Genomic DNA, 19,641 nt, shown 5'->3' on the forward strand with positions numbered 1-19,641 from the left:
TGCCAAAAAATAGACATAATTTATTTATTTAAAAAAAAAAACTAAAAGATGGTCATGAATACAAATCTAAATTTCTTAGGGCTAAAGTAAGACTATATGGCTCCTTCTAGGTTTCGATCAGTAGAAAACAAACCCAAATGGCTCTTTTACTGTTAAAGGTTGCTGACCCCTGTCCTAACAGGATCAATATGCAGAAAAAAGCGTATCTGTGGTCTGAAGAATAAAGCTCAGCACTTTTACTCTGGAAAAAGTTTTAAAAGTTTTTTTTTTTGTGTCTCCCAGGAGCCGCACAGAGTTTACCCCTCCATCCCCGCCGCTGAGCGCAGACCCCTCAAGGTGCTCTCTCTTTTTGATGGTATAGCGACAGGTATGTTCATGGATCCAAACAGTGAAGATGCGTCTATTGGAGTCGTTCATTTTTATCTAACGACTTTAATTCCTCAGGGTATCTGGTGCTGAAAGGTTTGGGCTGCAAGGTGGAGAGGTACATCGCCTCTGAGATCTGTGACGACTCCATCGCGGTGGGGATGATCAAGCACGAGGGGAAGATCGAATACGTTAACGACGTCCGCACCATTACGAGGAAACATGTGAGCTCACGCTGCAGAGAAAGACTCTGATGCCAGGCTGGAGCTTTTAACATCATCCTCTCAAACTGTGTTCCAGCTGGCAGAATGGGGTCCCTTCGACCTCCTGATTGGAGGCAGTCCGTGCAACGACCTGGCAACGGTCAACCCCAACCGGAAAGGACTCTACGGTAAGCTCCTTCTGTCTCGGAGGGTGTTCAGAAATGCAGTTGGCTTGAGCTCGTCTGCTTGACCTCCTGCAGAGGGCACCGGTAGACTCTTCTTTGAGTTCTATCGCATTCTGAACCTGCTGAGGCCGAGAGAGGAGGACAACCGTCCGTTCTTCTGGCTGTTCGAGAACGTGGTCCACATGAATGCGCGGGACAAAACGGATATCTGCAGGTTTCTCGAGGTGAGAATCTTTTTGTTTCCTGTCAGTCTTAAGGACGTGTTGATAGTTATGTTTTTTTTTATTTTTTCTAGTGTAATCCGGTTCTAATCGACGCCATTCACGTCAGTCCCGCTCACAGAGCACGCTACTTCTGGGGCAACCTTCCCGGCATGAGCAGGTACGTTCCTCAACACAATCATCCGCTGATGCTCCGGCTAAAGAATCCAAGGTCAACCCCGTCTCCCGTGTTTTCTTGCAGACCTGTCACCACATCTCTGGACGACAAAGTCAAGCTGCAGGACTGTTTGGAAATCGGACGTGTGGCGAGAGTAAGAACATTTCTGATCATCACGTTCACTCAGAAGGCTTGAATTCTCTCTTTGCTGAACGGTCTCCTCTCCCTGCAGTTCGACAAAGTCCGCACCATCACAACCAAGACCAACTGCATGTGGCAGGGGAAGATAGGCCAGCTCCCCGTCACCATGAACGGCAAGGATGACTCCCTGTGGTGCACGGAAATGGAGCTGTACGTTCACGTTTGTAGAACTTCTTCAGATTGAAAGACCTTTATTATGAAAAAAAAGATGACTGATCACAGGATCAAGAGGAGAGTTTGTAACATAGTCTTGGAGTCTGCAACCTTCAACACTTAAAGAGACATTCATGTCGCATTCTTACCAACTACAATCCAAGACGCTAGCATTTGTTTTCTATGCTATTTCAGCTAATATGATAAATATACTTTTTTGGCATAACTAAAGCATAAACATAGAGAATATTTGCTTTTTTTCTTAATTAAAAAAGAAAATGAAATAGTTTATAACTTCTGAATGAATGACATCCTTTCAGAATAAGACATCCTGCACTTTATTTGATCATTTCAATGCAGTAAATGTGGGTAATGTCATGTCAGCAGCAAAAAAAATGAACATTTTATTTCACCATCTATGGTGCATCTCAGCCTGAAATTCATAAATCAGAATTAAGTGACAAATACTTTAGACCATGAGGAACACTTAAAATCCTTACATTTTTCAACAATAGGAAATCTGTCCTTTAATCTGATGTACCCTCTGACTGTGCACTCATCTCTGACTGAAATTTGCTGGTACACGTCTCTCAAAAACCTGTTGAAATCTGTTGATGAAGCTGCCCCACTATTTTAATTTAAAATAGAAAATCATTTTTATTTTCTTTAATCGTGAGAGCCATGATGGAGAGGTCACAGAGACACACGTAGCTCCGCAGTGTCAGGTTGCAGACCCTCTGCCGTAGTAGAACCTCAGATCCAGGAACTACAGTCCGGTTTCCGTCCTGGAACAGTGGACCAGCTCTACACCCTCTTCAGGGTGCTGGAGGATTCGTGGGAGTTTGCTCATCCAGTCTGTATGTGTTTTGTGGATTTGGAGAAGGCGTTCAACCACGTTCCCCGTGGTGTCCTGTGGTGGGTCCTCCAGGAGTACGGGGTCCGGGGAGCCTTACTGAGGGCTGTCTGGTCTCTGTATGACCGGAGCAGAAGCTTGGTTCACATAACCGGCAGTAAGTCAGACCTGTTCCTGGTACATGTTGGACTCCGGCAGGGCTGCCCTTCATCCCCGGTTCTGTTTATAGTCTTCATAAACAGATAGGGCCCAGAGAGGATCTGGTTTTGGATTTCCTCTCTGCTTTGCAGATGAGGTTGTTCTGTTGACATAATAGAGCCAGGACCTCCAGCATGTATTGGAGCGGGTTACAGCCAAATGTATAGCAGCTGGGATGAGGGTTAGCACCGCTAAGTCTGAGGCCATGATTCCTGACCAGAGAAAGGTAGTTTGTCCTCTCTCTGTGGGTGGAGAGCTCCTGCCTCAGGTGGAGAAGTTTAAATATCTTGGGGTCTTGTTCACGAGTGATGGAAACAAAAAGGACATTTTTGTTTCTCATAAGTAGAAAATCCTGCTCTTGTTTTGATATTTTGAAAAGACGTTTACAGTATTTGATGCTCCTCCTCCTCATTCTTCATTTTTTTCTGCAGGATCTTTGGATTCCCCAAACACTACACGGATGTGAACAACATGAGCCGGATGCAAAGGCAGAGGGTGTTGGGGCGCTCCTGGAGCGTCCCCGTCATCCGCCACCTGCTGGCTCCGCTGAAGGATTACTACGAATGTGAGGAGCGCGTGTGATGGTCGCGCAAACTCCAGCGGCGGCGCCGAGCTTTTCTTACAAAAGCATCATTTGGCTTCTTTTAATTTGCAGGACAGAGATTTAAGATTCTTTTTCCGTGAGCAAAAACAGATTAGTAATTCCAGATATAATATTTTTGGGTTCATATTTCTTGGATTTGGCAGCTCTCAATGATCCTCAATCACCAGCGTTTTATTTGTGGGAGGGGTTCAAAGTAAGAAGGGATCAGACCAAAACCTGCTGAAAAACTGAACGTGGCCTCAAGTTTCCGCTGGCGGTGGAGGGAAGAAGGACCAAGTATCCCTCCATCTTGGTTTTTTATTTTAAGTAAAGTGCCAGCCCTCAGTAACGAGAGCTGATGCAGGGCGGAGTCTCAGATCTGGAATTTAATGGAATTGTGGGTAAATCTGAAGGGTTTAAAACTCCCAGAATTCCCTTGGTGACACAGGCCTCACTCTCTACCTCAGCGCAGGCAGATTCCTCCGGTTCTGCAGTCACACTTTTTTAATATTTATGAAAAAGATAAAAAAAAAAAAAAGTTTACATTTTTTTTGTAATTGATATTTTTATTCTGATGCCGTTTCCGAACCTTTCAGATCTTTTGGTGCCGGATCCAGTCGTCTTCATGACTGGATCACCAGCTGTGATAAATTTGAAAGTTTTTTACTCTTTTAATTATTTCTACCGATCACTTTTTAAAACATTTTTAACCCTTTTTATGACTCAAACCTTCAGCATTGGTGCTCACATTTGATACGTTTTTATAGAAGACAGAAAAATGTTGAATTATTGCAAACAGACCTTATTTTGGAATATTATTAGCATTGATACATTTGACAGTCTTTAAACCAGCTGGGTTTAAGATTTTTTTCTCCTTTTTTAAAATAATTTGTACCCAGAAAATGCAATTTAAAAAACATGTTGTAGCAGTCAGTAGAATGTTTTGTTGGACATTCCCAGACTAAAATATGTGCAAAATCTGGTATTAATTGCCTTTAAAGTGACCATTTTCATTTAAAAATCATTTCTGTGTAGGTTGTCATGCAGACTGTGATTGTAGATTGTTGTTTTTTTAATCATAAATTTGGATTTTGCTTTTACAATCATCAAAAATCAGTGTTAAAAAAATCATGTTAGCTGAGCTGTTAAACCAGAAAAGTCACATTTTAATCAGGACTAATACTATTTTTAACCATTGATTTATCATTTCATAAAACAGATACATTCCAAACAACAGAAAAATATCTTCTGTTTCATAAAAATCATGAAAACATCAGCAGAAATCAGGAATCTTTCATGTGTGATGAGTGTTAACTTGAGTTTGCAGTAATGAGGTTGCTGTTACCATCTTTTACGTGTCTGTGAACTGTTTTTAGACAGATACTTTTTTATTTAACCTTCAGGATTTTTAGAAACGTGTGGAAATCATTCTGGACGATCTTTTTGTGTCTCCTTTCAGAATAAAATGACAGCAGAGCTGCTTCATAAGCCGTTACTCTGTTTCCTGTGTGTAAGAACGTGCATGTTCCAGTGTCTGTGCATTGTTTCACTGTGATGCTGTACTTTGAGGTGCTAAATCTACATTTACTTGTTTGTTTGTTGTTGTTGTTTTTTGCTTACATGCCTCTATTGGAACTGTTTTGTGGCGTTTTGCATCGCTCATGTGTGTCTTTTTTTGCTCCCAGAAGTGATGTAAGTAAATAATGGATGCCGATTTTTAACGGGGAGCACAAACATGAAAAACAAAATAAATAAAATGTGGGATTCACCATAAAAAGTGTTGAGTGTTTTTGTTGATTTATTCCAGTTTGACAGCATTAATTCTGACTTCCTGTCTGACGAGGCTTTACGTTTTTTTCCTGACCTGCTTATCAAAGATTTTAATTTTCCCAAAACAATTCATTTTTTTTTTCTTTTCCTTTTAATACGAAAATCTAGTGCTAGAGAGGAAAGTAATCTAAGACGGCGCGGTTTCCCAGGGCTTTTGCCGCCGCTCCATTTGAGAAGGGGTGGGGCTCTGATTGCTGGCGTGAACGTCCACTTTTGTGACTCCTGGAACTTCCTTTCCCTCCTGAACCAACCGCATCACCTCAGCGAAGGACAGCTGTGAGGCGACGCACGCTCCTCTGGTTTGGTCTTCACTCTGGAGGCCGGTCTGGTCTTTGTGCTCGGGGGTGATGGTCGATGGAGGATGAGGAGCAGAACTCCACCTCCTGTAGCTGCTTCGGTCTATTGGCTCAACAAACCTTGTGACAGAAAAGAGAAGCAAAAAGAACATTTTAATCCCAGAAACTTCCCATTTTGATATGAAGAGATTTTATTTTATTTTTTGTGCCAATAAAAAAAACAATAATTTTAATTTTTATTTTCATTATTGAAGATATAGAGGAAAAAAATGATATTTGCTTTACATGGTTTCTATAACGTGAGCTGGAATTCTGAGGATTTTTTCCCCTTAATTTATTTATTTCCAATGTGCAAATGACAAAAGTAAAAATAAAAGAAACAAGTTTTCTTTTTTCTATTCCCTTTCATTTTTTTGTATGGAAAAGATAAAAAAGAGTATTTCTAACCAGAAGAATCAGATTGAAATAATCTGAACTAACTGGGGAACTAACAATGTCATTGGAGAATAAGCAGATGTTTTAATGTAGTTTCCTTTTTTATTTGAATAAACAAATAATAAAAATGCTTGGACTCCCACAATCATGACTAGCTAGCTACCTGTTATAAAAGAAGAGTTTCAGGTCGAGCAGCTGGTTTTCTTCTCCACTTTTGTCGGTGGTTTTCTTCAGAGTCTTTATTCCGTCCACAAAACGCGGATCTGACTCAAAGTTATAAGATTCAAAGCGTGAGAACACGGAATCCATGTTTACACAGGATTTTTTTTTAATGTTTTACAGAACCATCTTCTGCTGAACACGAGCACTTCCGGTTATTTCTTTGTTTGGTACAACGAGAGCAACACAAGACGCTCCGCGACCGACGAAACTGCAGGGCGGAAACTACAGCGCCTCATCAGGACAAGCTCGGTACTGCAAGACGATGAACCCACAAAGGTGAATTTGTATCATCATACATTATCGGGCTGTATTAAATCAAAATCGTATGATCTATTTGTTGTTTGGTATAATAAAATAATCAGTTTTTATATATTTTCTTTTTATGCAGAATTGTATCACATGGAGTCCAGAAAATAGAACATTTCTTCCTCTGTAAAATTCTCTGAGGTACAATAAAACTCAAAAGCACACCCGTCCATTTAAAATACTATGATAAATAATCTCTGATTTATTTATTTATTTATAGAATAAATTGTTAAATGTGATCCAATTTTGTTTTGCAAATTTTAGTACTTTGTGGTTTGACCACAATTTGGATAAAATCTTTTTTTAGGCTATTTATTCTTTATTTGACATTATTTTCTGCTACGCAAAAATACTAATAATATAATTAAGTCAATTCATAAAATGAGAGTAGCACCATCATACTTTTTAATTAGTAGTTTTGTTGTGTACGTTTTTTTTAGATTTTTTGTAATACTTTTCTGAATATATTTTGTATATTTTCTTTGCAGCTTTATATTGTAATAGAATCTGACTTATAACACGGGTTTATTTTATTAGATTTTTTTTTACCGTTTATGTAAAAAAAAGTTACTACTCTGAATAAATCATACCAAACACCATAACGTTGGTACACATTTATACATTTTGTGCACTGCTTTTATTTTTGCTGAATTTGCTGATTCAGATGCACCTTGACAGGTGAATTTCCTCCCACATTTATATGTTAAGCTCTCAGTTTTAGCAGAAGGACAGGTCAGGGAAAGCTTGCAATGTTGAATCCATACACAGTTAAAAAATTAAATAAAGGAAATTTGTGGTATAATTCAACCTATAACTGCATTAAAAAAAAACAGAATAAGCTAAGAAAAACTTGAGTTTGTGTTATTCTGAGCTGCAGACGGGGAGGTCGCCAATGACGACGAGTGTTTTGTCTGTAACAGTAGAGGTGAAGCACATGTTGTGAGCAGAAATGTGACCCCGTGTGATTGTGGACTTCAGCCTGGTCTGTCCTTGACCACCGAGGACCAGCTGCTGAGTGGAGGAAGGGATTGTTCTTCAGCTGATCCGCTCTCACAAAACCTGAGGCCTGAATTTAAAAAAAAAAAAAGCATCCTTATGGACTTCTTTCTTTCTTTCGAAGGTGGGGAATGAGCTTATGTTCCTGACAAAGGAGAAAATCTCATCCTATTACCAACTAATCCATTACTCCTTCTTTTTGGAGCACGTGATGCAGGAGCCCTGCAGGTCACGTCCTGGAGGAGAGCGCAAACGAAAAGTAAACAAGTTTCTTTGTCATGGAAAAGGTAGAAACTACAACTGTGAAGACCAAACGTGGACATTTAGAGCACCAAACTTTATTGAGTAAAACACAGCTTTTATTCTCTATAAAACTTAATGAGAAGATACAAAAGGATTTTCAAAAAAGATGACACTAGTGTGTAAAATGTGATCGCACCAATCACACCTCCATCAGTCAGAACCTTCTCAGCTGGAGGTTTCGTCCACTTTCTCCTTTCAGCCAAAGCTGGAGTCAGCGGCTGCTCTTGCGGGCAGTGAGTATTTGTGTTTGTAGAGCTTTCCTGGGGCGGATGTTGGTCTCTGACTGCAGCGGGACGGACGGGCGAAGCAGAAGGTCAGCGTGCTGCTGGAGCTGCAGTCGTAGTTTCCTTCCTGGTCAACAGGAGAACAGCATGAGAGCATGTGGACAATCTCACTGCAAAACTGGATCTTGAGAGGGTTTTCAAGAAAAAAAAAGTCGAATTTCTGTTTTGTAAGAAAACAATAAAGTTTTTTAGAGCAAACTAATCTTAGTTTAAGAAATATTTTTTTTCTTAAAATAAGAGTTCTTGGTGAGTCTATTTTTCTTAACCAATTTGAATATTTTTATGCTCATTTAAAGGAAATCTTCCAATGGAATACAATGTTTTTTCTAAGGGGAATGCGTTTGCACCAAGACAAAATGTTTTTGGAAGATTAACGTCAAACTTTAATGCAAGGCATCTGTTATTACAGAAAACTGTTAATAAGTTATAATGAATTAAGTTTTTTTTTTTTATTTTGTACATAAATATTTTTTGGAAAACAATGATGAGGATTTAGTGTTTTGTAGAAACCTGAAGTGATTGTGATGCTGAGATGGATTTATTATTTCACAATAGATCTGAATTCTCTTGTGTAAAGTAAACACTCAAAAGTCCACATTCTTATCAAACATGCTTGTTTAAAAAGACAAAAATATATTTTAATTTTTTTTATTGAACCTTTATTTAGTTAGGAAGTTCCTTGAATTTTTTTTGATTAAAATTTGGCCAAGAGTCTTCAACAAACATATAAATAAAATCCTAAAAATGAAACAAATTTACAGTTAGCTAAAAAATAACAAGTAGTCTTAACTTTACGGTTAAAATCTCTTTCCAATCAACGTTTGATTTATTTTTAAAAGCGGTTCCAGTGATCCTTTAATTAAAATCAAGTCATTTTTAGCCTAAATAAAAAACTATGTTGTTTCCTAGGACATAGTTTCTGCAGAGGGGCAGAAGTCCATTAGAAATTTGTTGTAGGTGGAACTGTTGGCACAGAGCAACCCCACCACCCTTCCCCTCCCCATTGTTGAGAGCTCAGAGCAGAGAGTTTGTGCCCCGTCCAACGTACTTTCTTTGAACAAACGCGTTCTTATTCACAATAATTTTAATAAATAAATACTCAAAAATGTAAAAGTGTTTTATCAGATGTTTAGCTTTCATGTTGTAGCTTCAGATATCCTCCTGTTTCTGTACAGATGCTATTTTTTTACAGATTAAAAATATTTAAAAATCAAAACAATTATGTTGCTGAAAGATTTTTTTGTTCTGTTTGGACCTCTGCAGCTCATTTGGACTCAGATGAAGCGATCGTTGACCAGACGTGGAGTTCTGCCGCTCACCTCTGGGGTGACGGTGCTGCTGCTGTGTCTGGATCTCTGGCTCGGCCCGCTTCCCTTCTCCTCCCCCTGAGCTCTGCCGCTCTCCTCTCTCTGCTTCATGAACCTCTGGTTGACTATCCGGGTCACGCTGTCGTTCCTGTGCAGCGCTGCGGCCTGCGGTCTGGGCGGAACGCGCTCCAGGTTCTTGGGGCCCCCCTTCCCCTTCTGCCCCGACCCCGGGGCAGCTTTGTCCGCCCGGCCGCTCACCCTGCGCAGGAACTCTGTCACCAGGCCACACCGGTTGGCGCCTGCAGACCTGCTGGGTGGCTTGATGCCGCTGTTCTGCCCTGGGCCGGGTCTCAGGCCAGAGTGGTTTTGGCGCGACAAACTCCACAGAGTTTGATCTTTTGGAGTGGAGGTCAGGCTGGTGGAGAGGGGGAGGGAGGAGTGTCTGCGGTAGAGCTTCGGGGAGGAGGTTCTGGACCTCTCCCCCCGGCCAGCTATCCCATCCATAGAGGCGGATATGTGCTGAGGTCGGGCTGAAAGCAGCGAGGATCCCGGGACTCTGGACGGACTGCTCCTCACCGCCGGTCCCTGAGTCCCATCTGTCTGCTGACCGACGCTGACCATCTGCGGCTCCGTTTGGGTCTGGGTGCCGCAGCAGGCCACGTCCACGCCGCGGCCCGCCGCCCTCCCTCTCCTCTGCGAGCCGCCTCGAACCGCCTGCCTCCAGCCGGCCGTCATCTCCTTCATGTCGTCGCTCAGGTTTGCGGAGGAACCCAGACAGATCTGAGTCATGGAGGTGGGCGGCGTGAACCAAGGAGAGGAGGTGTCCACCGACCCTCCGTCTGCACTCAGGCTCTTCAGCTGATTCAAATGGACTCTCCGGGCAGAGGGGGGGCTGTAGTAAATGCGGACGCCGGACTTCTCCGGGGCAGTGTGGCTCCTCCTGGCAGACGCCTGCTGAAGGTTGAGATCAGGGAAGCTGAGCGGCATGATGAGATGGTCCCAGGTCTTCACGGGGTCTTCTCTGTCCATCTGGGCGGCCTCCTGGCTCAAGTAGCACCAGTTCTTCCTGCTGGAGCCGCGTGGAGGAAACAGCCGCCTCGGTCGCTCTCCTTTCAGGTTTCTGCAGAAGAAAAAGGAGATGAAAATTTTCTGAAATCCTCTTAAATTCAATCACGTGTTTAAGAAAAAAGACTAACCTGAGAAGTTCTGTGTGTCCTCCATCAGGAACAACATTAGAGATGGAGCGCTGGGAGAGAGAAGAGACATGAGCTGTCACATTTAACACTTTAACGACACAAAAAAACAAAATCACAAAAAAGGTATTTTTCTGCTGCTTATCGCCTTGGTATGGAGCCCCTAAGGAGACATTGAATTTAAAAAAAAAGTAAAGTAAACTATTATCCAGTGTGCACCAGATAGTAACTAAAAGAGAATATTTTTCTAAAAATTGAAGTAAAAAAAAATCCAAAAAATAAATACTAACTGGTGCACACCAATTACTATCTGTCGCACATCCGTAAGTTAATAGTTTTTTTTTTAAACTTCATTTTTTTCCAATTTTTTTTAACTTCCATTTATTTTGTCCCTTTAGAGACTCCGTACCTTGGGGAGAAATACACATCATGAATATTTTTAAAACATGTTTTCTAAATGTTCTCCACCATTTGGTCGAGCAGGCAGTTAGAGGGTTAAATACTTCACTAAAGTTGGATTAAACACTTGGACATAAAAACTAAATTTAGCCAAAAAAAGTGTTTTTATTTGATATTTTTGGTGTAATCCAGGGTAATCACTGACTATGAATTAGACTTTAAAATGCAAACACTCATAATCCACCCCTAAAGCTGCTGGTCGCTCGGCCGCCCTGTGGAGGTCATTATCGCTGCTAAAAGCTGAATGTGATTAGAGTTTCTGCTCAGAACAGAATCGAGAATCATGCATTAAATCACGACTTTCCAAATGTTGGGTCTGTGCCGTGGAGGGCAAACTGGGACTTCGTGCAAAGGGTTTGGAGCACGCCTGTCCCGTTTGGCTGCTCCCTCCACGGGAGATTAGCCTAAATTCGCTGGCACGAGTCGTCTCGTGACCCCCCCCCTGCTCGGATCTCAGGAGTTGTGGCCAAGGAGGGAGATCATCAGCGGGGCTTCCCGCTAAGACACAGTGGAGCGGGGGGGCAGCCTGGAGGCAAAAGCTCACCTCAGCTTTCTGCCCCTTGCAGCCGCCTTGAAGCTCTGCACTGAGGTCCTGCAGCAGCCCGAGAAGCACCGGCAGCGCTCGGTCTCTACCCTGAGGGGAGAAAAGTTTTAAAAACATGCAAACTTTTGACTTGTGGATTCCCTCTGGAGTACCTCTTTTCCCTCCAGACTGGGTCCTTTAAAGTTCCACCACTGATGGAGGATCCAGAGGATCTGCAGCGACAGTCGCATCTTTGGATCCTTTTCTTCCTCCTGCCTTGCGTCCCGCTCCTCCTCCGCGGTACACAGCTCCTTCATCTGCGAGTCTTTGATGCTTTCTGCAAAGGAGAAAGCGGCGGACTCGCCGGCACCTCCATCTTTGTGAGCGCAGCTTTTGTACTCCTCTTGTTCTCCCAGGAGCTTCTTCATCCTCCTGGTAAAAGCTCCCAGCATGCTCTGCAGCAGCTCCAGAGCGTCATTCAAAGGGCCCTGAAACTTGCCGTTGGAGCTCAGGTCCAGCGGGGAGGAGGGAGGAGAGCAGTGGCCGTTTCTCAGAGGAGTCTTCAGGAGCTGAATGACTGACGTCAAAATGCAGGAGTGATCTCTGAGAGCGACCAGAGTCTCGTGATCCTTCACTGTTATCCCTTTCAGCCTTTCTTCAAGGTTCTTCTCCTGACTGTTAGAGTCACCACCTACGGGACCTTCTCGGGTCACATGACCTCCTTTTCCTTCTTCTGACTCACGCGGACTATCCTCTCCGTCCTTCAGCTGCACATTCATCGACCGATTGTCCACCAGAACATCTTCCTCCTCCCCTCCTCCTCCTCCTCCTCCTTCCACCTTCTCTCTGAGGTTACTCATTTCGGCTCGCAGCCCTCGGTTCTCCACCTCCAGCTCAACGATGCGCCGGCTCAAAAGCATGGCCTCCTCCTCCACCAGTTTCAGGTGAACTTTGACCTCTGCCTCCCGGGCTAAGGCGCAGTTCTGTCTGCCTTCGGGCGACTGGGCCGCTTCGGCGCCGCTGAACCCAGACTGGTATTTGGCCAGCTCCTCCCGCGCGGCCTCGCTCTCAGACACCAGCTTGGTGAGCTTCTTGCACATGAGAGCCAACTCCTCTTTGGCAAAGTAGAGCTGGCACTTCAGATCGGCGCTGTCCTCCTTTAGCAAACAGACAGAGCGATGATGGGTCAGAAGTGAGAAGAGTTTGTCACAGGTGCAGCCGTTTTTAGAAATGATGAGACGTGTCAAACCTCCATCTGCTGGGAAAGCCTCCTTTCTGCTTTACTGCCTGGTGACTTTGTAGTCCTCTTTTTCAAAGAAGGCTGCAAAAAAAAAAAAAAAAAAAAAATTTAGTTTTTCTAAAATGTTTTTTTTTTCTGGTTACTATCTGGTTCACAACAGTTAATAACTGGTGAACACCAGATACAATGTGGATACTATCTAGTACTCACAAGTCACTGACCAGAATTTAGTTTTTCTAAAAAAAAAAAAAAATTCTGGTTACTATCTGGTACACACCAGATATCAACTGTTGCTCACAGATAGTGCCCAGAATTTTATTTTCTAAAAAATATTTTTTTTCATTAATTTTGAACTGAATGGAGATTTGTGTAAGTATAATCTATATTGACCTTTTTTACTTTTTATCTTTCTTTCAACGCTTTTTGCCTTTTGAGCTTCATTTCTTAATTTAGCAAATTTCTAAACTTTTAAATTCTCTCTGATGTTTTGACATCTTAAGTGTCCTGGGGTGCATTTTTAGCAACAAATGCAGTTTTTTAGAATGTATGTATCCCACAATCACTCCTGCAGAAGAACCCCAAACCCTGTTGATGTAAATATTGAGTTGTAAGGTGAATATTTAAAAAAAAGTCAACAAGTTTTTTGTCTTATTTCCCTAACCATCAAATAACAATAAGTAGTATTTACTTTCTTTCACCTCTTTCTAGTGCCCTCAGTCGATCAGCCTGAGCACGAGAGAACGTAAGCCTCTTTCGTGAAGCCGTTTTCCCTCTTAAACACAAGTCAGCCTGTCTGTGCGGTAAAAATAGAAACCTTTATAGTCTGCCTGAAAAGGTGAAAGCACAAGGAGTGCAGAGACTTCAGTGTTAGTGGGTGTGAGGGCTCAGCAGAAAGACTATCATCTGACCTGACATGTGATGTATGCCAAGTGGAGAAAATGGTGTTAATTCTTTTGTCTTTTCACTGGTGTTCAAGCGGATTTCCTTGCTGCTCTGGAGCTCGCAGTTCTACAATCACCTGAGATCCCAGCACATGATTTTGACTTCAAACAGCAGCACCAAATGCTCCTTCTCCAACACATTTTTATCTACTGTGTTTTGTGCTCCTGGATTAGGTAATCTAAGTGGATTTCCCTGTTGGGATCAAAGGAACTGGCAGCTGTCTCACTGGGGTGGGCCAGACTCAGATCAAACCAAAGCGCAGAAGCCCGGATAAAACTAAAAACGTGTCTGCTGAAGGCGCCGGGCTTCTCCGAGGTGAATGAAGGAGGAATAAAAGGAGTTTGAGAGATAAGTCTTTGTGTCGGGTGTGATGAAAGCACGCTCGCTGGTGGTTGTAGGTTAGTGTATCCACTCTTTTCTTTCCTAAAGCCATAATACGAGCTGATCCAGATTTAGCTGAGCTTAATGCAAGCAGAAAAAGAGAGAGAGAGTCTATTTTGGTAATCTCTTGCACCCTCTCTGCCTTTTTTTTTCTGTCCGCTGAGCTCAGCTGTGCCAGGAGTTCAGAACTCAGCATACCAGGCTGCTTCAGCCCGGCTCCGGCACCAGGCAGCTGCCGGCCCAGCCCCTCCTCTGATATCAGCCACCGGCTGCAGGGTCGTGTGTCTCCTGACATTGGGGGGACACAGGGAGGAGAGGGACAGCTGGCAGGATGGGTGCAGCTGTGGGTAATGAGAGGAGGATGCCTGACCAGAGCCGGGAGGTTTGACCGGGCTGGGTTACATTTTTGTTTTGGATTAGATTGAATTTCTGGACAGATTTAGTTGATTTATCCACTTTATTCTGTGCAAAAATGTCTTTATTATATATCATTTATTATATATTTTTAATTTTCTTATCTTATTTGATTTTTTTCTTTCTAAAAACATATCCTAGAGGAACAAAACTCCAAGTAAAATCATAAATTTAACTTTTTCTTGTCTCATTCATAATTGTTTCTCATTTTCTGTGAAAGATATTTTATGGTGACATTTAAAAAACGTACATTTTAGCTTAGGGCAACTTAAATAGAAAGATTTACAGTTTTTTATTGACTTGAATGTGATCTAAAGCTCCCTAAAAGGGACAAAAATAAAAAAAAAACATTTATTTTCTTTACTCGTTTTATATCTTTTGGGGTCACAGGGTTGCCAGTGTATAATCACACACCCACATAGTCACACCTACGGACAATTTGAGGGAATGAATCAACCTATGAAGCATGTTTTTGGACTGTGGGAGGAAACCAGACACTCTCAGAACATGGACACTTCACATAGAAAAGCTCCATCTGAGGCCTTCTCGCTGTGAGAGGAGAACGCTAACCACTCCGCCACCGTGCAGCATGAAACAAACAAAAAAATGATGTTTTACTCATATAGTTTTCTATTTAAAATAAGTCTTTTTGTTTTTGAAAAGGACAAACGCTGCATTTACAAAAAATCTATTTCTAAAGCACGGTGAAGTAACTATCATAATGTGTAAATCTTGGGCTTAATGAGGAGCAAGAATTTACTTGAAAAAGCTCGGTGAGGGAAGTATTATAGTGTGTAAATACTTGGTTGATTGATTTGATTGATTTATTGGTTTATTCAAGCATTGATTGTGAAAAGAACAAGACAAAGCAAAAATATTTCAAATTCATTAAAGAAATAATGAAATGCATTGATTAGAAAATAGAAAACAAACAAAAACAAGACCCACTTATGTCACATTTGATGTATTAGATATAGTGATTATTAACTAAACTCTGTAAAGTTTGATTGATTGCTTGAAAAGGAGTGAGAAGAAGCGAACTCATATCATCCCTCTCCTACTTAGTTAATTCATTTTACAGTTTTGCACAGTTTTGTTTTCCGGTTCCGATTAGATCAAACGCAAGATTTTTTTTTTTTTTTACTGGGTTAATGAGGAGTTGGAATCTATTGGTAGAACATGATGAGGGAAGTATTATAGTATGTGAATATTGGGTTTAATGAGGAATCAGCTGCTTTTTCATCCTTAATGAAAGAATAAATACTTGAAAAACTGGTTGTGCTTCATTTAAAAGTTCTCAAAGACTTAAAAGCGTTGAGCCAATCAGTGTGAGCTCTAGACTCTCTGAACCAGGCGTTAAGGACAGAATGGCAACAGATCAGTTCTTATCATCGACATTCACCTCTCTGGCTTTCTCCACCTCGGATTGTAAGACCTGATTGGCCACGTCCAGCTCCTGCGTCTTCTCCCTCAGCGCCTCGTTCTCCCACTCCAGCTGAGCATTTTTCTTCTGCACCGCCTCCAGCTCGTTGTAGAGCCGGAAGGACACGCTCTTTGAAACCTGCAGACGGAGGAAGAACCCGGTTAGAGCTCCAGTGGGGGAAAGAGACGCCGACTCCACTGATGAGATTCTTCACAGCAGTTTTGGTTTGACTGGCGCTGGCTGAGTTTACAAGCAAATTCTTGTGACAGGAATTCACCGCATGTGCGGATGGAGGGCAGAGATGGGGAGGCTGCCGGGAATCCTACACCACGAGAACATGAACGCCAGGCTGAGTCACGGCAGGCTGCACCAACAAGGCCTGAATCTTCAGGTTTCTGATGCTGTTTTGTTCCAGCAAGGAACGACTCACAGCACATGCTCCACTACAGAGGGACAAAAAACATGTGTGTGCGTGTGCTGACTAACAGCAGGGAGTCTTTTAAAGCTCAGCGACTACCATGAATCACTCTATAATCAATGGTCTCTTGTATGAGAGCCAGACGGGCCATAATGAGAGTAACACTGAGGCGTTTTGTGCTGCTCACGTCTCCATAGGAGAACGTTTGACTGGTTTCTGGTGAGTTTCAGATTACAGACTTTTATGTCGTGCTCCAGGCTCCTGACCAGCTCCCCGTCCACCAGCCCGGTCTGCGCCACCCGGATGCTGCGGCGCTCGGCTTTGCGGAGGCGGTACTGCAGGATGCGACAGGTCTTGTTGGCCTGCTCCAGCTGCAGCCGCAGTTCCTGCAGCTGGTACACCTCCTCCTCCTGGAACATGTCTCGCATCTCCAGCATCTCACAGCGAAGCTCCTCCACCTCATCCTGAGAAAAAAAGAACAAGATCATGGAATTCTGCAAACCAAACGTCACTGACTTTTCTTTACACCTAATGGGGTAATTGCACCAGCTTTGGGACACAGAATCCCTTTCTATGAGACAAGCCGGATTCTTAGAAGTTGAAATTAACCTAATTGTTGGAATCTGAGCAGATAACGAAGAGAGTAATCACATTTACAGTCCACACAGATCTACTTAGATCAGAGGTCTCCAACCTGCAGCTCTTTTACTGTTCTGTTGTGGCTTTCTGGTTAAAGAAAGTCAAAGGTTTTGATCTTTAAAAAGTAAAAAATAAAGTAACACAAAGTTCCTTTAACTCATTCACAAACACTTGAATGACGGTACACATCATAAGTCAAAGTAACGGTCTTTGTCCTTTTTTGTCCTTCATCTTTTGTTAAATATATGTATAAATACACAACATATTTGCGTATTAAATGTAGTAATGATATTTTGTTTGTCAAGAGGCTGAAATGATTTGTTTTGTTTTCAAAAATTGGTTTAAACTTAAAATAAAAAGTAAAAAAAAGTCTGATTCAAACATTTTGACTGACTTTCAAGCACCATCATGCACTTCAGGAAATTAGGTCACGGGCCAAATAGGATAAACATTTATTGAACACTCTAAAGCGAAATTTTTAAAACGTTAAAAACGTAACTATGGATAAAAAAGCAGGAATTTTATTCCAGAACAAATCAACTTAAACCTTAAATAACTTTCAATATATTACTCTCCATTAAAATATAAGCTAACATTGGGCCATTAATAGCAATAAAATAAAATGATCTGGAGGGCCGGACATAATAACCCGGGGGCCGGATCCGGCCCTCGGGCCTTGACTTTGACACGTGTTTTACAGGATTCCCACATTAAGGATTCTCCTGCTTCTTTCCTTTTGTTTTTTGGCACGTAAAAACTCAATCACACTCAGATTTTACGCAATTTTTGAGATTTTTTTCAAGAAATTCTTCAAATTCGTATTTTAAAACCAATGTAATATTGGTATCAAAACTTTGTTCAGCAATTAAAGTAAATTTATTTAACGACCACATTCAACAAAAAGCATTCACACAAATGTTATCGCAGGTAATGCCACTTTTCTAGTTAGATTTCAATCCTGTTTGTTAGATTTATGAATTTCTGTTTGAGATACAACTGGTAAAATAAACTTTTGTAATTATCTTTCATCACTACTGACTCAACTATTGCTACATTTAAAATGAACCTGTGTGGCACAGGAAGTCTTTTATTTTGAAAGAAAGCCATCACCTCTGTCAAAAGTTATAAACTATTTCATACTTTTTTTAAAGTTACATTTTCCCTTAATGTTTTATTTTTGCCAAAAAATAAAACTGAAACATGAATTTATATTTATCAAATTGAATGCAATAACACAAGTTTCGTATTTTTCTAAAGATTTAGTGGCTCCTATAATCAACCAGAACGGCTCTTTAGGTGTTAATGTTTGCAGACCCCTGACTTGTGGTCAAAGTGGTTTTACTTTAGAAAATTGCTAACTTTTAACAGAACAAATGATTCACATGTTTGATTTAATGTCTTTCAGAGTCACATAAGTTAAAGCTCCTTCATGGAGCTCAGAATCCATGTTCTTCAATGTGAATAAATACCTTTTTATGTCCATTCTTGTTATAATTCATCATATAAATCTCTGTTTTTATCCTGCATTATATAATGAATTATTAGGTTTGCATGCTTCCCCATATAATCTGTGCAACATTTGATTTAATCTCCTTTGGTGTGATTTATTTCAGTGAGATCTTTTTACACATGTTGTTCCTAATTACATTTCTGAATATCCTTCTTAATTTTTAAAATATCAATACAAATTATTGTATTATAAACCAATTTCCTGATGTTAATGAGCCTGAATAAAGATTTTAAAATATATCACGAATTTGTCTATTAAAATCCTTTCAGGTCAGGGTCTGATTTTTCCATAACTTTACAATATTTTAGGGAAAAAACTTACTTTCAAATACTCATTCTCCGACCTCAAGTCGTCCACCTCCCTCATGAGGTGGTCGGTGGTTTCCCCCATCATCAGATCCATGATCGCCCCCGCCGAGGTGACCAAGCGGAGGTCTCCTCCGGCAGCATCCAGCCGGAGCGCGCAGACTCCTCTCGGCGCGCTCGCCTCGTCGTGCAGAGTGCCCGGTGTCTCATAAGCCCCGCCGTCGATCCAGCTTAAGTCGTTATCGCTGCTCGGAGAGGCGCGCTTGTTATCCTCCGAGGTGCAGTCAGAGATCTCCGAGCTGCTGTCCGAGCAGGAAACTTTCCCAGACGCGCAGCCGGAGTCCTTGCTCAGGTCCTCGGAGGCGTTGCTGGCGTCAGACAGCTTTCTCTGCGCGCAGGGCGCGACGTTTGGAGACGCTCTCCCCGCTGCTTTCGTGACCACTGAAGCCTCCCGCTGATTTGTAGGAAAGTTCTTCACTGAAGAGCATCTTTCTGCATCTGCGGATGACGGCTCGTTCCTCTTCTTCCTCTGAACCAGGACCTGCTTGTGCGTCTTTGGCTGCTTCTGGCTGCTGAGCGCAGACTTTGCGCTCCTGTCCCCGTCCTTAGTCATGGCGTGTTTGACCCGCTCTGCTCCAGGATTGTCTTTTTCAACTCCACATCAGAGTGATTTATTCATCTGCTGCGCAGGTCCGCCCAGCAGCTCTGATCCCCAACACTGAAGTTCTCCACAGCTCTCAGATCAGCGCAGCACCAACCGACTTCCGGTGACTGAAATCCATATTTGGTCTTTTGGGGCTTGTTTTCCTAAATAAATAAATAACAAAAAAGACTTACTGTAGTTTTAGGAGTTAGGTTAAAACTTTTATTATAGAGCATCTACACACCAAACACAAACTAGTTTGTCCAGCTTTTAAGAAGTCTGTACATTATTATTTTGCTTATTTTTTTATTCACTTATTCAACAATTTATTTGATACGGATCCCCTAAAGGGACATCAAAGTAAAAAGTAAGAAAAAAACGATTTTGGTTTCTCTTGCACATCAGATAGTAACTGTTGCACACCAGATAGTAACTAGTGTGCACCAGATAGT

The 19,641-nt window shown here is 41.9% G+C and overlaps 3 protein-coding genes across 3 annotated transcripts in view; 1 reads left to right on the forward strand and 2 right to left on the reverse strand.

Moving 5' to 3' along the window:
- The window catches only part of dnmt3ba (DNA (cytosine-5-)-methyltransferase 3 beta, duplicate a), a 20,115-nt gene extending 16,457 nt beyond the window's left edge, over window positions 1-3,658 (forward strand). The window contains exons 19-26 of the mRNA XM_024293035.2: window positions 283-367; window positions 445-590; window positions 667-757; window positions 830-978; window positions 1,050-1,135; window positions 1,217-1,286; window positions 1,365-1,483; window positions 2,969-3,658. Of these exons, the coding sequence (XP_024148803.1) occupies window positions 283-367; window positions 445-590; window positions 667-757; window positions 830-978; window positions 1,050-1,135; window positions 1,217-1,286; window positions 1,365-1,483; window positions 2,969-3,119 (897 nt within the window). The 3' untranslated portion in view covers window positions 3,120-3,658. The remainder of the gene's footprint in view (window positions 1-282; window positions 368-444; window positions 591-666; window positions 758-829; window positions 979-1,049; window positions 1,136-1,216; window positions 1,287-1,364; window positions 1,484-2,968) is intronic.
- Window positions 3,659-4,137: 479 nt separating this feature from the next.
- On the reverse strand, window positions 4,138-6,089 carry LOC112159143. The gene is made up of 2 exons (XM_024293036.2): window positions 5,845-6,089; window positions 4,138-5,366 (listed from the first exon to the last, which is right to left on the reverse strand). The coding sequence occupies exons 1-2, from the start codon at window positions 5,988-5,990 to the stop codon at window positions 5,078-5,080; spliced, it is 435 nt and encodes a 144-aa protein (XP_024148804.1). The 5' UTR covers window positions 5,991-6,089; the 3' UTR covers window positions 4,138-5,077.
- Window positions 6,090-7,011: 922 nt separating this feature from the next.
- On the reverse strand, window positions 7,012-19,338 carry si:ch211-197l9.2 (protein SOGA1). The gene is made up of 9 exons (XM_024292196.2): window positions 18,563-19,338; window positions 16,332-16,556; window positions 15,654-15,812; window positions 12,524-12,595; window positions 11,448-12,431; window positions 11,296-11,385; window positions 10,296-10,345; window positions 9,112-10,219; window positions 7,012-7,859 (listed from the first exon to the last, which is right to left on the reverse strand). Exons 1-9 carry the CDS (start codon window positions 19,157-19,159, stop codon window positions 7,704-7,706), a joined length of 3,441 nt encoding a protein of 1,146 aa, XP_024147964.1. The 5' UTR covers window positions 19,160-19,338; the 3' UTR covers window positions 7,012-7,703.
- Between the last annotated feature and the right edge of the window lie 303 nt (window positions 19,339-19,641).

This window comes from Oryzias melastigma, linkage group LG7 (genome assembly GCF_002922805.2).
Source record: "Oryzias melastigma strain HK-1 linkage group LG7, ASM292280v2, whole genome shotgun sequence".
Lineage (NCBI taxonomy): Eukaryota > Metazoa > Chordata > Actinopteri > Beloniformes > Adrianichthyidae > Oryzias > Oryzias melastigma.

Bases quoted from the DNA above. Each gene is read 5' to 3' on its own strand.
- LOC112159143 (XM_024293036.2), bottom strand. From the start codon at position 5,990: ATGGATTCCGTGTTCTCACGCTTTGAATCTTATAACTTTGAGTCAGAT. The intron at 5,367-5,844 runs GTAGCTAGCTAG...TTCTGTCACAAG, and splicing joins AAACTCTTCTTTTATAACAG to GTTTGTTGAGCCAATAGACC.
- si:ch211-197l9.2 (XM_024292196.2), bottom strand. From the start codon at position 19,159: ATGACTAAGGACGGGGACAGGAGCGCAAAGTCTGCGCTCAGCAGCCAG. The intron at 12,432-12,523 runs GTTTGACACGTC...TGTTTGCTAAAG, and splicing joins GGCTTTCCCAGCAGATGGAG to GAGGACAGCGCCGATCTGAA. The intron at 11,386-11,447 runs GTACTCCAGAGG...TTCTCCCCTCAG, and splicing joins CCAGTCTGGAGGGAAAAGAG to GGTAGAGACCGAGCGCTGCC.